General features: G+C 36.5%; 1 protein-coding gene across 3 annotated transcripts in view; it reads left to right on the forward strand.

The window, feature by feature from the left end:
- ATG5 (autophagy related 5) overlaps nucleotides 1–17,379 on the forward strand; it is a 99,414-nt gene that overhangs the window by 55,421 nt on the left and 26,614 nt on the right. For all 3 annotated transcript variants that reach the window (XM_073220846.1, XM_073220848.1, XM_073220847.1), the window contains exon 6: nucleotides 1,669–1,763. In XM_073220846.1, coding sequence (XP_073076947.1) covers nucleotides 1,669–1,763 — 95 coding nt within the window. The remainder of the gene's footprint in view (nucleotides 1–1,668; nucleotides 1,764–17,379) is intronic.

Here is a 17,379-nt window from a genome sequence, read left to right on the forward strand (position 1 = left end):
CAGTATCAGTGGATGGGCAGTAAATTGGATTAGGACGAGTCTAGTGGGAGAGAATGTGCTTCAATACCAAGCCGATCTGAAATTCTGGAGCTATTCACGTGCATTAAAGAGATTTGATTCTGAAATTTCGGAATATTAAGAAATATTGTAAGGTAGGTTCTGGGTGAGTTCAAAAGGAGTTACTTAAAAAACTACACAGAGTGGGAAAAAACTATTTGTATATCATTTATCAGATAAGGGGCTTATATCCAGAATATACAGAAAAACTTTTACAACTCAGCAATAAAACCACAATACAATTAAAAAGGGGACAAAGGATTTGATAGACATTTCTCCAAAGTAGATATATAAATAGCTAGTAAACAAATGAAGGTGTGCTCCGAGTTACTAGTCATTAAGGAAATGCAAATCAAAACCATAGAATATACTACTTTGCACCCACTGGCATGACTCTAATAAAAAAGATTGTCAGGGCATGACTCTAATAAAAAAGATTGTCAGCATTGGAACCCCTATCACTGCTGGTAGGGATGTGAGGTGCAACCTCTTTGGAAAACAGTTTGCTGGTTCCTGAAAATGTAGTTACCACGTGGCGGTTAAACAGTTACCATGTAACTCTGCAACGCCACTTCTAGGTTTATGCCCAAGAAAATTGAAAATACGCATCCCCACAAAGGCTCGTATGTGGACGTTCATAGCACTATTCAGAGTAGCCAAAAAGTGGAAACAGCCCAAATATCCATGAACTGATGAATTGGTAAACAAACAAACAAATCGTATCTCCATACAGTGAAATACTATTTGGCCACAAAAACAAAGAAATTCTGATACATGCTACAACACAAATAACTGAAAAACACGCTAAGGAAAAAAATACACCAGAGGTCACTTACTGTGTGATTCCACGTGCATGAAATGTCTGGAAGGGAACAGATACTTGTGGTTTTCAGAGGATAAGAGGAGGAAAGGATTATGGGTCTCTTTGGGAGGATGAAAATGTGCTGAAATCGGATGTTGGTGATGGTCGCTCAACCCTGACTGTACTAAAAACCACTACGCTCTACACTTTAATAGGGTGAATTATTATATGCACATTACATCTCTGTAAAGCAGGTTTTTTATTGAGATTGAAAAATTTTAAAGTCGTTTAATCAACCTGAGATTAAACTGCAGTTGAGTTACTGTTCATGTCAGTTCGTTGCTTTCAAAGCTTTTCCTGTCATTCTACCCTTTTTGCTGTTTAATGTTTGCTGTGTTTGGTATTTTGACTTTGTTTCTTGAAGCAAGTTCTGGTTAAAATCAGGTCATTTGAAGCTGTGTCTTTCTAGTTCAGACAATAGGGAGCAGCACCGAGGGAATCAGACTTTTATCCCTGCCTGATGTTTTTTGCCTCGATAACACAAGTAGTCATACTCTGTTCAGGGTTTCTCTGACGAGAAAACATGTCTATGCAAATGTTTTTTTGGAAGAGGAAGCAATAATGTAGAAAAAAATTAGTTTTATATTTTGTCTTATATTTAGCCCTAGAAAGATAAGTTTAAGAAAAAATAATATATAAATGAAGCCCTTTCGGAAACTTCTAAGAGGATGTTTCACAACTTACAGCTCTTCATGTGAGGTATTAAGTTACAATGTTCACTTTTAATAACAAATAATTTATCATTACAGATAGATTTGACCAGTTTTGGGCCATCAATCGGAAACTCATGGAATATCCTGCAGAAGAAAACGGATTTCGTTACATCCCTTTTAGAATATATCAGGTAGGAAATGACATTTTTAATAGTACCAACTGTGAAAGCCTCAGACATCTCACCTCTTGAAATACTCTAGTCCAAAACTCTCGAAGTCTGTGTAGTAACTGAAAAGTATTCTCAGACTTCCATCTTTTGGTGACAGATCAGAGACTTGAACCGAAATGTATTTGACTTATTCGCAGTCGGTTGTCACTATTTGCAGATTCTGTATTTGCATATCAGTTTGCTTCTAGAACTTGTTTGGACCGACAGAGTCAATACTCTGCGGTCCTCATGGACGTGTGCAGAGCTGTGAGGAGTGTGACTTACCCAACGTGCGTGCTCAGTGAGGCTGGGTGTACCTTCGTGTTTCTGCTCTTGTTCTGAAAGCAAGGGGCTTCTCCCAGTCTGTTCAGTGCCATGTTTTTCACATTTTTGTGCTTTTTGATAGTGATTTTGCTGTTTAAAGTACCTCCTGGTGCTGAAGTGCTATCTTTAAACAGAAACTCACATAAAGCAAGGTTATGTATTGAGGAGTTGAAGAATATGTTGCCATCGGAGGCGTGAGGTGACCCAGTCCTGTACTTCCCCCAGGAACAGTGGTTCAGTATTTGCTAATTCAGTGTGAGTGATACTATAAAACCTTATGACTAAAGTGAGAATCAGCTGTATGTGTTTTAGATGGGGAGTCTTTGGTGTTTTACAACAAAATAGATGGACTTTGAGCACGCTTCGGTGTGATAGAGAAACCTCCTGTTTCTGTAGAGCTCTTTGAAACTCAGCATGCTTCATGATAGCGAATGCTGGGTGAATTCTGTTGAACAAATGGTATTCCAGAACCCAAGTTATCTACTATCATGAAAAAAAAAACAGTTGAAAACAGGAATTGGAAACATCATATCACAGACATAGACTCTAATAATAGCAGGACTTCCATTCAAACTCAGTTAAGAGTTTGTATCCGAAGTTCCCTTTGTAGCCATTTTCACTACCCCACAGTCTTCATTCATAGTTCTACAGTTAGTCTTTTACAGCTCCATCCTTCATCACATAAGTGTGTTCAAAGAGGAAAACGTTGTCTAATTAAAAATTCAGTTGTCTAATTGCAAAAAAATAAACAAAAGTCCCCAATATACTTAGAATGAAAAGTTTCTGATTTAAATAAGGTTACTTTTCATTGATTTCATTAACATAGTGGCAAGTAGACTATTTTTAGTTCATGGATTCGTGATAGGTATAGTAGAAATATAATGAGAAAAATACCTGGTGAAATAAACCAGTGATCTAATCAGCCATGTTAATTAGTTTCTCTGATTCCATTTTTTAACAGGGAAATAAAAGTTTAATTCCAGAAGTCTTTGTTAAGCATAGATATATTACACAGTGGTTTTGGAAATATCATAGCTTAATTATTTATACTTTATCTTGTATCATAAAGAATCTGAGGTAATTTGCAAGAATATATAGGCACACAATGGAAAAGGATTTAAAATCAAAGCCACTGAAAATATAAAATGGAAACTCAGCATGAAATTACATAAGCTGTGAATGAATGAGATCCTCAAATGTGTTAAAATTGACCTGCAAATTTGACCTTGAGCTTACTCGTTAGCCAAAAGCACAGGGAGGAAAATGTAATGAGATACAATTTTTTTTTCATACAAAGGTAAAAGCATCCCAGCTATCAGTGAAAGCTAAACTTTCTTGGTCATTACATAGGAAAAGAATATCTCATATGGCTTCATTTAGAGGGGGTAGGGTAATGCCCTTTATAACTTAGCCACAGTAATAGTTGCCGTAAAGCTGCTTCCTGAAGTGTCACTCATCAGTGGCTGAAGACAGCCTGTCATAAGCCACGGGTCACCCATACCGTGACACACAGTTGGGTGGAATAAAGCAGAGGCTAAGACTGAAAAGATTTTTAGGTTATTTTATGGAAAAAATGTGTTTATCAAATAAGAGGCAAAGTAATAGACGGAGCAAGGTGGTTGGGGATTGGGATTCACAGTAAAGGTTTGTCCAGCAGAGCTGATGTTTGCAGAAACCGTTCAGGAAAAGGAGGGGAAATTGTTGCCCCTCAGAAGGGAGCACCCAGTCTGCTCTGTCCAGTGGGAAATAAGCCGTCTGCTGAGAAGAGCCGTGCTGTAGCTTTGGAAACTGGTCTGTTTGTGAGCAAATACAACGGTTCCTGTATTTGCATAAAACAATATGAGAAAGAGGGCAGGAAGCCTGGTTGTTTGTATTGAGAGAAGAAATATCTCACATTAGATGCTTCTGTTCTGATCACGTAGGCATTCCCCAGGGCAAACTTGAGGACCAGTTTTACAGCTAGATTCAGTAGTGATATACCTTAGTTATTTCACAGAGAAAAGCTGAAATAGAGCCAGATTTATGGACTAAGCATAATAATTATAGTGACTAAGTTCCTTCACATAGTCTGTAAATCTCATAGGGAGCATCTGCTTCTTCCCATCACTGATGCAGGTATCAGTGATTAAAATGCAGATAAAAAAATGACAAGTTATCATGGAATTTTAGACTAGTCCCTGTATTTTCTGAGTGCATTTCAATTTTTTTAAGCAGCAGCCACTTTGGGACTGAGCTTGGGAGGGAAGGTTGGGTGGGAACAAGTGGGATTGGCTCAGACGGTTTGATTTCTCTCCTTCTGGAGCCAGTAGTTGTCGCATCAATTATTCATGGAAATACTGAAGCACAGTTGGAAAGTCACCTCTCTGTCTCGGCCCGGACAGAATCGGTGCTTTGTGTAAGTTAGATGGTTTCTGATCTAGCCGACACTCCAGATGCACTAGACCTCAACATACTAGTGGTGTCTCGGAAGGCAAGATCATAATTTTTTGAAATCTGTGTAGTAGTATTTAGTATAGTGTGTCATGCATTCTGAGTGCTTCATTAAATACTTACGTAATCAAATCCTAGAGTATTAAAAGCACTGAAAAATTACATAATTTTAAAGCTGAAAAATGACTTTTATACTTTGATCCAAAGGTGCAAAGGCTAGAGGTTTCCTTGATTTTAAATGTGTGGCAGCTTTACCAAGGACGGTGCCATTGTGGTGAAGAAAACAAAACACGTTAAAAATGAACGAAAATAATAGGAGAGTAGGAGCAAGTGGAAAAGAGCCGTTGGGGTTGCAGTATAACGGGGCGCAGAAGACCAAGGTCCTATTTCTGCCTGTTTATTTAGTAGAAAATTATTTTGACTTGTTGCTGCAGCTTCATGTAAACCTCACTGAACTCAGAAGGCTGTGAAATGTGAGCCATTGAAGCCGAAGCACCCGTCCTAGAGTAAGGTTGTGTTTCCTAGACAGAACGCTGACTTAGAAGGGGCCTCTGTGGCTCTGTGGGAGGCTGGCACTACCAGCTGTGCAGCCGTGGCAGGCCGCTCAGCCTTGCTGGGCCTTCGTTTCCTCAGCCATTAAATGAAAGGGGGCATGCCCGAGTGGATTTATACATCTGGTTGAAGTTGTTCTTTAAAGAAGACATATTAAAGTCCATGTAATTGTATCCATGTATATATGTAATTGTAGAAAATGGTTTTTTTTTTAAGTTCTATAATCGGGTAGAAAGTGGAAAGCTAGAGAGTTCTCAACATTTGCTTGACAAAACTGGCTGCCAGGTGGGGACTGTTTGGTGAGCTTGCTGACCGATCTTCCCCGAGGCAAGAGGCTGGCAGCTTCTCCTCAAACAGGAGGAAACCGAGCCTGAGAACCTTACTGGTTTTCGGTTGACTTACATAACTTTCCTGTTGGCTTTACCTAACCTCTCCGATTAGGTTCTTACTTGAACTTGATGAAAAATTTTCGAAGTGAGGAAAGTGAATATAAAAATGTAGGGGGCTTAGTTTTTGCCAACTGGACATTTCCTGGCTTTTCTCATTTCCTTGTTTCGTATTTTTGAATCTTCATCCAAGGAAAGATAGGCTCTGCTTTTCATTTTACTAATTATATAATGTAAAGGTAATTGCAGATTTCCACTGCTGACCCCTTTACAGCTGATTAGTTTGCATGGTTGGGATATTCCACTGATTAAGTGTAGCTTTTTGATGAATTTTGATGAGTTTGCAACATTTTGATGAATCTGCAACTTTCATTTCTTTAACCTACTGTATATAAATACCTGTATTATTTCAGACCTTTACTTGCTATTCAGAAATAGTAAGTTAATTAAGCAAAACCTGAGGATCCAGGTTTATTAGTAAGGGAAATGAAGGACATAATTTTCACTAGAACATTTGTTTTTCTTTACAGATACCTAATAAAACTGCTATGTAACAAGGAGTAAAAAGGAAGGGCCCTGAGCATGCGCAAGGCCCATTTTATCTTTTGAAGCCTCAAAAGTGTTTTATGATGTTGGGATCATTGTCTGATTTTATGTTCGAGGAAAGTGAAGCTGAAGGATTTTAGTCACTTGCTCAGGGGGCACACAAATGAAAAGTGTCAAAACTAGAGTCTAGATCTAAGTGATACTTACAGAGTATGAGTTTGTGTATAAAATGAAGTTTACAGAATTTATCAGGACATAGTTATCACATAAAGTGAAGTACACCTTGACCAAATAAGTTGATTGAAAGCTAGAAAACCTCTAATTGGTGATATTCTTTAAAGGCTGACTTTCGTTCAGATTGTTGAAACTTTATTTCTCTTTCATCTGTAATTCAGTTATTATGGGCACAAAATGACTATAATCTAGTGACACAGTGTTAGTGGTAAAAGTAAAATAGGTCCAAAAGTAGTCTACAGATCCATTACAGACCAAAATGTGTCATTTCTGTCATTTACATAGCAGTTTGGTTTAGTGTGGGGGTTTCGGGTCTGTGTTCCTGAGATCCAGGTGCTTCATATTAGCCAGTATTCTAGAGATGAGGTCAATGGCAGGAAGTGTTTCAGAAATGTAACCTGAACGTTATTTAGAATAGCACATGTAAGCAGATGGTGATGAATGAGGGTATCTGTTAAAAAGATTTGTTAAATGACTGTGCAGTCCTCAGGCATTGGTGTTTAGGTTGTAGAGTGAAAATTAGGCACACTTTTTCTGTTTTCAAGAAACAAAGAATTTATTAATGTTATGTTGCCAGTATACTTTATGTAAGAAATTATCTTATTCATTCATTCAACATGTTCATTTACTCACACCTATGTTGTGCACTTGTTCTGTGCACAGGGATGCAAGTGCTGATTAATACTGTACGTCATCCTTTCTGCAGCATACATTATAAAAGTGGGGAAAAAACTGATCAAGTATACAAATTAATGTAAAATCGCAATTGTGATTGGTGCTGTGAACACAGGAAAGGCATGTAATGCAAGAAAAGCCTAATTCCTCTAGGTGGAATTTGATTTAGTTTGGGGGGGGCAGGGAAGGCTTCCTTGATGAAGTGGTAGGTCTCTTGAGATGTGGCAAATGGGTGGAAGTAAGGTGGGTAGACATGATGGGAAGAGCTTTGTAGGCAGAGGGGACATTGAAAGTATGAGGAGAGCCTTGAGCACAGAGCTGGGGGAAAATAGTTTGCCTTGAACACACAATTCGAGGAAAATTTGGCTGCAAAGATAAGGGTCAGACCATATTAAGTTTTTTCTTTATCCTATAAGGATTTTTAATCCAAATACCCATTCATATTTATTCAATAAAGATTATTTAATCACTTACTTTGTTGTATATGTTATTTTAGAGGTTATAGGTAAGTTCAGAAAAAATTTCCAGGAACAATGTCACAGTATTATTTTTAGTTTTAAACAAAAACCTAAAGCTGATAAACAATGGTTGTTTTCTAATAAAGTCAGAATGGTTCCTACTTGTCTTCGGAAGTTGTTCATCAGTTAAATGGTAGTGCATAAATTAGAATTTTAACTTAGTTTTGTTCTCTTTCATAATCCCCAGAACTCTGCTCTTCCCTGTTATTTTCTTACTATTTCATGATAAAATTGTTCGTTATGTCTTTAAAACTCTATATAATATTTTGATTGTCTTAAGAAGTTGACCATCCAAACTAGAGGGTATTATGCCCAGTGAAATAAGCCAGCCGGAGAAAGACAAGTACCAAATGATTCCACTCATATGTGGAGTATAAGAACAAAGGAAAACTGAAGGAACAAAACAGCAGCAGAATCACAGAACCCAAGAATGGACTAACAGTTACCAAAGGGAAAGGGACTGGGGAGGGTGGGTGGGAAGGGAGGGAGAAGGGCGGGGAAAAAGAAAGAGGGCATTACGATTAGCATGTATAGTGAGTGGGGGGCACGGGGAGGGCTGTGCAACACAGAGAAGGCAAGTAGTGATTCTACAGCATTTTACTACGCTGATGGACAGTGACTGTAGTGGGGTGTCGGGGGGGACTTGGTGAAGGGGGAGCCTAGTAAACATAATGTTTTTCATGTAATTGTAGAGTAATGATACCAAAAATAAAAATAATGAATGAATGAATGAATGAATAAATAAATTAATTAATTAATTAAAAAAAGAAAGAAAAAAGGAGTTGACCATTTTATTTAACCACATCTTTCTAATTTCTACTTTAATGTGCTAAGATATTTAAGAATCTAGATGCTTAGGGGTTTAGGGGGGAGAAAGAGTGGGTGCTGCCCAGCCTGAAGAAGGAATCAAGCTTTAGACTCTGTCTTCAGAATTATTAATTTATGAATTTTGCAAAATGAGGGCAACAGAAATGTACGGCGAATTATGGCAGTGCTGTGAGGGAAGGATTCCTCCTTCCCTAGGATTGTGGCAGTTTGGGGGAGAAATCACAATTCCATTCTTTGACTGTTTTCCATTTCAGTCAATATTGCATAATAACATGTAGTAAAAAGGCCAGAGCAGAAAAGGAGGGACTTAGTGGGAGGCAGGCTGAATGCTGTTGCTTTCAGTGAAAGTTTTTGGTCATTTCAAAAAGAAATACCGAGTAATTTGTAATACATTCTGAACTGTGCAGAGATTTTTTTAATATCTTTAGCAGGATAGAATGTAAATATTCTCTGTGCCACAGCTGAATGTATGTTACTTAATTTTTTGAGAGTTATTTATAGTACCTTTCCTTAAATATTTTTTAATTGTGGCAAAATACATATAGCATAAAATTTACTGTCAATCATTATTAAATGTATACTTCAGTAGTCTTAAGTACATTCACATTATTGGGGATCCAATCACTAAAACACTTCATCTTTCAAAACTGAAATTCTGTATTCATTAAACAACAACTGGATTTGACTACTCTCGGTACCTCATATAAGTGGAATCAGAAAGTATTCTTCGTTTGTGACTTGCTTATCTCACTGAGCATATTGTCCTCAGAGTTTATCAATGTCACAGTGTGTATGTGTGTCTGAATTTTCCAGCAGATAATAGAAGATTAAATAAAATCACACCAACCCAGGTTATAGCTCATTAGTTATATAAACTAAGGGTTGGCAAACTTTTTCTTTAAAGAGCCAGATAGTTAAAAATTTTCAGCTCTGTACGCCAGATGGTCTATGGCACAACTGTATAACATTGTGGCTTGAAAGCAGCTAGAGACACTTGGCGGATGGTGGGCATAGCCGTGTTCTAATAAAACTTTATAAAAGGAAGGGAAGGGCACAGTTTGGCTTGCAGGCCACAGTACATTGGCTCCTGATACAAACTGATATAAATCATTTTCCTACTGGTTAAAAATGCCACCTCTGCTTTATGTTAGAATACTTTGACTGCTGGGATCTATTTCTGGATTCTCTATTCTGTTACATTGGTGTATTTGTTTATTCTTAATTCCAGTATTATTTTTATGTGATTTTTATTTAGTCTTCTATTTGCTGAGAAAATTCAGACTTTCCTTTTTTTCATAATTTTTATGTTTATTCTGCATCATTTATCTTTTCATGTGACTTTGAAAATTATTTTATCAATTTCCTATAGTGTCTGTTAGGTTGTAAGTGGAAATACATTAAATTTCTATTTTAATTTTGGTAGGGTTCATCTTATGTTGTTAAATCTTCCCAAACAAGAACATGATTCATCATTCTTACTATTCAAATTTTGTTTTGTGTTCTGTGTAGATTTTAAAGTTTTCTTCAAATAGGCCCTGTGCCTTTCTTTTTAATTTATTTTTAGGTGTTCTGTAGGTATTGTTTTTCTTCATTTCCATTTCTAGATATATAGCATCAGCAAATAAAAAACAGAAACACTTCTTTCCAACATTTTTTCAGTCATTTTTTTTTCTTGCTTTATTGCATTGTCAAGACAGCATTCGAACAATAATGGTCCTAGCAGACATTCCTGTTTGGTTTCTGGTGTTAATTGATATGGTTTTAATATTTCATAGTTTTGAATGATACATAGTCTTTATCAGAACAGAGTAATTTCTTCAAAAATTTAAATTGGAGGTGTGTGCAAAGTAATTCGCTAGTTTAATTAAGTTACTTTTTTCTCCTTTTGACCTTTTTGATTTGGTACTTTTGTTTTTTCCTTACATTAATGTTGACCTTCCCTTTCCTGAAGCGCATAACATATTACTCTAAGGTACTGCCCATTTTTCTCACTGAAATCTCTATTACTACTTCTCCTCTCCATGAAGTGAAACCTTTAAAGTACTTTTCCTTCCCTATACTTGTCAAGTCTTCCACTCTACAGAGACTTTTATATTGTTCTTACTTCCTGGCTTCCTAATGCCTAGTTTTTGCTAAAATAACTTAGTATCTTTTAGGCTGTTACTAGATTTTCCCTTGCAGAAGCTGTCTTCTGTTTCAAGAATATTTATTTAGCATTTATACTTCATATCCCAGATATTCCATCTATTTTCAAGGTATCATTTCCTGTCTGCCAGGACTTGTACTGGGTCTTTCTGTTCCCTGGCCTTCTCTTTCTTTCCCTGCCTACAGAGTAAACAAGATTTAGGCTCTTACTCAACTTTTTCTTAGTTTGGGGGATCCATGTGCTTTCTGGCCCGTAGGCTCTCATCCACCCAGAGAGAAGACCACAGAGGTTCGCAGCCCCCTTCCTGCAGCCCCTGCCAGCCTGCTCAGCCCAGCAGCTGCTCGAGCTCTGGAGGGCCTCTGTGCTGCATAGGAGAGGAGGAGGTGTTAGGCTCACAAGCTCCCAGAATCCCCTCCATGTATAGTTGTTGATGTGTTATTTTTCATATATAGAATTATATAACAGTATTCCTTGGTGAAAGGTGTCTAATACTTAATTCATACTTTAGCTATGGCAGTAGCATTTTGAGACATATGTTGAGACATATGTTGAGACATCTGTGCGTAAAAATAGAATTTGTATCTCATATGTAATGAAAGACAAGAAAGTAAAGAATGTATGTATGTAAAGAAAGACACTATAGAACAGATGCTCAGTTCTTAAAATAACTTTGCATCTGATCTAAGTGAGGATAACTTATAAAATGATAAATGACTTGGAAGTTTGAAGACATTCATTTTCATCTCTTTGTGTAGGTACTAATCTGAAGTCAGTTTATGAAGTTAATTTCATTTCTTCCCAGAGTATTTTAAACATTTATTAAACAGCTAAGGAGAAATCCGCTTAAGTAAATTCAGAAAAGAAGCTGAACCTCTGTACTGTGCTTCTGTCTTTGTACCCCCCTCAGTGCCTTACACATAGTAGGTGCTCAGTAAGTACACAGATGGTATGAACAAACTAAGGCAGTCTTGATCACCTGTGAAAGTGGTGGGCATTCTGGGCTTATAATAAATTATACTGTGTAACATTTATACCACACACTTTTACTGTAGAATTAGGGCTGGATTTTCTGTTAGGCAATAACTATCCTTTACTTTGTTCTACATTATACAGTTCCTATCAAAATCCTGCTTGCCTTGTTTGCAGAAACCGATAGGCTGATCCTAGAATTCATTATACAAATACAAAAGGTCCAGAATAGCCAAAATAATCTTGAAAAAAATAAAGGATTTCTCTAAATTTCAAAACTTACTACAAAGCTACAGAATTCAGGACAGTGTGGCAATGGTATAGAATAGACATGTTATCAGTAGAATAGAATTGAAAGTCCAGATACAAAAACCCATAAATTTGTGGACAATTGATCTTCACCAAGAGTGCCAAGACAGTGCAATGAGGGAAAGAGAAGTTTTCCAACAAATCATACTGGGAGAACTGGAATAGCCACATACAAAATCCACATACAAAATTATGAAGTTGGACCCCTGCCTCTCTCCATATACAAAATTGCAAATGTGATTATAGAGTATCAAAGCTGAGGAAGCCTTAGGAGTCATCTAATCCAACCCTTAGTTTTAGAAATAAGACAACTTGCACAAAACTTTTTTTGTCCAATATTTAACTGGATATTTGATCTCAGAGACAGGAGTAGAACTTGGGTTTTGGATTCCAGCCTAGCTCTTTTTCTCTATGCCCCATTGTAATATAATATAGCCCTTTCTTAAGCCATTTTGCTGTATTTCACTGTAGATTGAAGTCTCTGTAGTTTACCTGTAAGCGTAACCTATGAATTCCTGCAGGACAAGGAATTGTTTCGTTGCTAATTATCTTTTAAATCTTTCTCAAAGACTCTTTCCTGCTAGAGTGAATGAATGAATAAATGGGGAATGAATGATTGCTTTAATATCAACATTCTTAAATGTAAACTTGAATGATGTTCCCTACTTACACACCTTTTAAGAGATTGGTAAGTGAGCCTGCAGGGGGCAGCCCAACACAGCAAGTTCTCATTGCCCTTGCTAAGTAAGCTAGCTGCACTCTCGGACATTATTTTAGACTTAAATGACTTCCTATGTGGGTAGATTTTTGAAAAATGAAAGCAACTATTAATTATAAGCTTATTTGCCGGGTACATTTTAAAACAGTTTTCATTTATAGGAATGGGAACTTATTGATGCAGATGATTGCTTTGTTTTTAAAACATTGGATGTGAGCAAAGGATATTTGTTAGAGCTTTGTAAATTTTTGCTTTATTAATTTCAAAATAACAAAGATACTCTGGTGGGAAACGTTATTTCTAATTTATTGCTAAAGAAATTAAAATATGCGAAGTTATTGCTGTCCCAAATTACTAAAGTTGTTACTAAATGATGTCAACATTTTCTCATTACTAATTTGTTGCACTAAGCTAGCTCATTGTTTCATTTAATGTTTTCACGATCAAAAAATACTGCTGGTGATTCAAAGAAACTATAGACAAATAATAATAGCTGATACTTAAAGTGCACCAGACACCACGTAAATATTTTACCTATATTTATTTATTCATTTAAACCTCATTGTAGTCCTCTGGGATAAGTGCGGGTCCTGTCTCCGTTGTGTGGATGAGGCAATTGAGGTAAAGACTGCTGATTGAAACTGGCTCAGGGTCAGTCAGTGTCGCACGTAGCAGAGCTGGGATTTGAACTCGGGCAGTGCAGTACCAGAGCCCACACTCTAAATCACTATTCCTGTGATTATGGGTGAGTTCATTGCTTGTATTTTTTTACTCCTTTCTACCATAACTTTCCACTTGAGACTGTTTTCCACTTCTTACCCACACAGGCTTCTTAATACTCCACCCTTGCAGTTGCTTCCGGCCTCGGTCCTTTTTTTCTTCTAAATAGAGAAAATGCATGGACAGAAAGTAAAAACATAACATCCTCCCTTCGGTGTGAAGAGATTGAAACAGTTAGTTAAAATTGTGCAGTTTTCTTTCTCTTTTATTTACAAGAGTGTCCTTTTTCCAGTGATCAGTTAAGCATTGTTAGCGATCACATTAAAATATGAACTCTCAAATTTAGGAATGGAATGAATTTCACTCGCCATGCTTAAGCATATAGTATTATGGAGTAGTTTTAGAAGGCAAAATGTTAAATACCTCATTTTAAAAGAGATGGATTGTAATAAGATGGTCTTAATTATTTCACTAAAAATGACTTCTAGCTCCCTTCACAAAGAAATTCTTAATTATAATAAGACAGTATATATATGTATTAATAGTAAAAATTAAGTTTATTGTCAGTTATTGTCTTGTATTTTCTCCCTCATTTTCTGCTTCTGTTAACTTCACCTCTCTTCAGTGCCTCTTTGAGAATATGAGTAGCTACAGCAAAAATAAGTTATTAGACTCCACTTGGTCAGTTTGGAGTTGGACAAAAGCTTAAGTGTGAGATGGCTTAAAAAGTTAAAACTGTTGGCTAAAATGAAAACAGAGGTGCTCCACACCTAAATATTCAACAGCATTTGTATCACAAAACAAAGATCTCAGTGTATATACTAAGAAAATGTTTCTTAATGAAGTTTACTCCTTGGCTTATCATTATTTATCAAGGCCCGTCAGATCACAGTCACTGTCAAGTTTCTTGGGGGAGTGGTCAACCCTAGTGATACATGCTGCCGACAGTGTGCACCTTAGGGTGGTCAGCCAGGGTCTTGCTCCTGCTTTAATGATTATGCTACAGCCTCCCCATCTCCCCCCACTTTCTCTGACAGTGGTCTGAGTGTCCCAACGTACTGCTGGACTAGTAATAAGTGTCGGCAGTGGCGAGCCCCAGCCCGGTCCCAGAGAGTGTTGCCTGCTTCCACCCCCTCTTCAGAGAGATCTCTCGGACCCAGACTGGCTTCTTTGTGTCACTCTCACATTCTTATTCAGCCCCTTTTTCCACCTCAGAAGATGCCAGCGTCCAGAAACGATGCCCCAGACAGTGTCATTCGCTCTATTGACAATTGCACATTGCAAGAAATTTGCTTAATCACTTATCTGTTCCAATAGTGAAAACTACCTTCTCATTTTTTTTTCTGTTCTTCTCATAAATGATTTTCATATAACATGCCAGAACACACAACACCTGCCTGTTAAGAACAGAATTACTAGGCTTTAATTCTTAGTAGTGGTTCCTTCTTTTGGGTAAATATGAGAGTTGCTTTTGGTCTAATTACTCATACTTTAAAATAACTACTTACTAATAATTTCAAGTAGGTAGTAAATAGGATGATAATTTAGAAAATATCAGAGGAAAAACCAATAAAAAAATACAAAGACTAATATCCTATTCTTAATCTCTGACCTGGGCCTGGAAGATTTTGTTTGACATTTCATATCCTGGCATCATACCCTTTGAAGAAAAATGTCTTAGTTGATGGGGTATTCTCTTGTTTTGTTTTTAATTTTTGAGGTTTTATGAGAGTTTATATAATTATTTTTCTTTGTGATCCATGCAGATTGTTTATGAGACAAGTACTAAGGAGGTAATACACAGATATGTATGTATACATATATTGATGTATGTATTGATTATGTTGATGTCACCTTTAGGTACAGATATTGATAAATACATATTTGAAACTCCTTGAGTCTTCAGGCAAGTTACATCTGCACATTGATTGTGATATATTAAAATGTTAATTCTCATTTGAGAAATACAGTGTAGTGTAAACATTTCCACTGTATTATCTTACTTTGATGCCTTAGGAGCATTTTACAGAACATGTCTTGTTTTAAACAGGATGTATCTCTCAAAAGCGTGCTTCTAAAAAGGCTGTGTACATTTAGAGAAAGGTCAGTGATGTTCAAAGAACCACTGTTTGAGTGTATTGCTTAGAGGGGGGCAAGGGGTAGGGAGAGGTCCCCCGTCTGTGAAATGATGAGTGATTATCATTGAGTTCAGCAGAATTGAATCTACATTTAGAAGCTATATTTGAGTAGACCATATTGTCTGCCTTGGGTGTGATCTTTTTATGAAAGTCACCTTATGAAGTAAGCTATGTTGTGACACAATTATGTATACAACATAAAGTTAAATTGTACCAGTTGTGGAATTATTTGAATTAGTAAGCTGAGGATTTCAAACGATTATTGAGTTCATTGATGAGTGATTTGTATATTAGATATGTGGCTGAGCTAATTAGCACAAAACTGCAAAGTCAAACTAATATATGTTACTTATTACTGAATGGCATTTAACCATGTTTTGCACCATATTAAGCTTGTCTTCAAAACATCGTGAATAGAAATTACATTTGAGAAGTAGAAAATGAACATATATTAAGAAATACATGTTTTCCAAGCTAAAGATTCAGAAGTCCAAATGTATCAACATTTTTATTTGTCTGATTTTTCAAAGCACAGATGAAAGAGACATTGGTTACTTTATGTATATGAAAAGAGAGACTACCCTGCTAGTTTAAACTTTGAAGGAAAAGAAAAATATTTCAGTAGGCCCTTCTATCCCTTCTCTTACACATTTCCTCCTTCCTTTTTCTTCATCTTTCTGTCCCACTTTTTGTGTTTTACAGAATCCTTCCTTTTTCTGACACTCTAATCTGAAAAGTGTTTTTAATACATAGTAAAGCATTTCCTATTTTAATGAAAGTTTTGAAGTTTACTTTTAAAAGCAGAGCTTTGCTATAGGAAGAATACCTCTATTAGCTTAATTTAAAATCCTTTTCATCATGACGAGGGTAATTATCTGTTAGTTCTAAGAAGTAAGCCATAGCTAATTCCTGCCTCCGCTTACATGTTTAAAGTAACTTAGTATCAGCCTGGGACAGTTCTGACGTCCGCTTATGTAATGCAGCATCCGTGCTCTTCACTAGGTGTTCATTTTAGCTACAGATGCTTCATATAAAACAGGGTAGAGTAGCTTTCAAAAGGATCTGCACATCAAAGTGTAATTTGAACTCTGGGTTTTTACATTCCTTGAGGAATCCTTAATGGGGTGGGACTAAGAAATTTGCTTTTCCCCCTAACACATTATCATTTTAAAGTTTTAAGAACTTGACTTCTGTTCTTTCCTAAGCCACACCGAGTATCACTGGGTCTCTTTATCACTTGGAGCATGTTAACAATACCCACCCCACATGGAAGATTATTGTGATTCACATTTTGTGTCATAAAGGTTTCCTTTAATTGTAATTAATCCTGGGGAATAATGAATGCTACTTTTGGAATCGTAAAAAAAATCCCTTAAGCAAAGCACTGTATTTTAAGTCGGAATATCACACTTTCGTTTTGTAGCTCGGCTGATAACTGTTCATGAGGCCAAGCTTATCATCTTTTAAGACCTGGGTTCTTAAGGGGCTTTAAAGTAAGTGCATGATCATAGCTTTTAGCCACAGTATATCCACTTTTGCTAGTGAATTCTTTGAGGCAAAATGCTTCTTGTTCAACCCCTCACCACAGTCCTTTTTCCGTTTCTCAGACGGATAAACTGTCCCTTAAATTACACAAAATTAATCTTTGATTTATGTGATCCTCTTATAACCCTATTTAAAAATCTCCACTTCAATGTTTTGCTGCCCTTGTCTAGCTTGGATTAACACTTAGTCTACAGGCACAGACCTGATCATCTACATTTGCCCTCTTACAGCACTAAACTATGTTTTCTACCTTTATCTTGCATCTACCTACCACTTCAGCATTTTATTAAAAATAAAAAAAATAATAATAAAGGGAGAAATGTGGGATCAACATATAAATCAAGTATAGAAATCAAACGAATAATCATAATTGATTTGATTGCTTATAATTCATAATGCGTGATCAAAACCGAAAGTTTCTGTGATGACTGCATCTTGCATCTACCTACCACTTCAGCATTTTATTAAAAATAAAAATAATAATAATAAAGGGAGAAATGTGGGATCAACATAAATCAAGTATAAAAATCAAACGAATAATCATAATTGACTTGATTGCT

This window comes from Manis javanica, chromosome 13 (genome assembly GCF_040802235.1).
Source record: "Manis javanica isolate MJ-LG chromosome 13, MJ_LKY, whole genome shotgun sequence".
Lineage (NCBI taxonomy): Eukaryota > Metazoa > Chordata > Mammalia > Pholidota > Manidae > Manis > Manis javanica.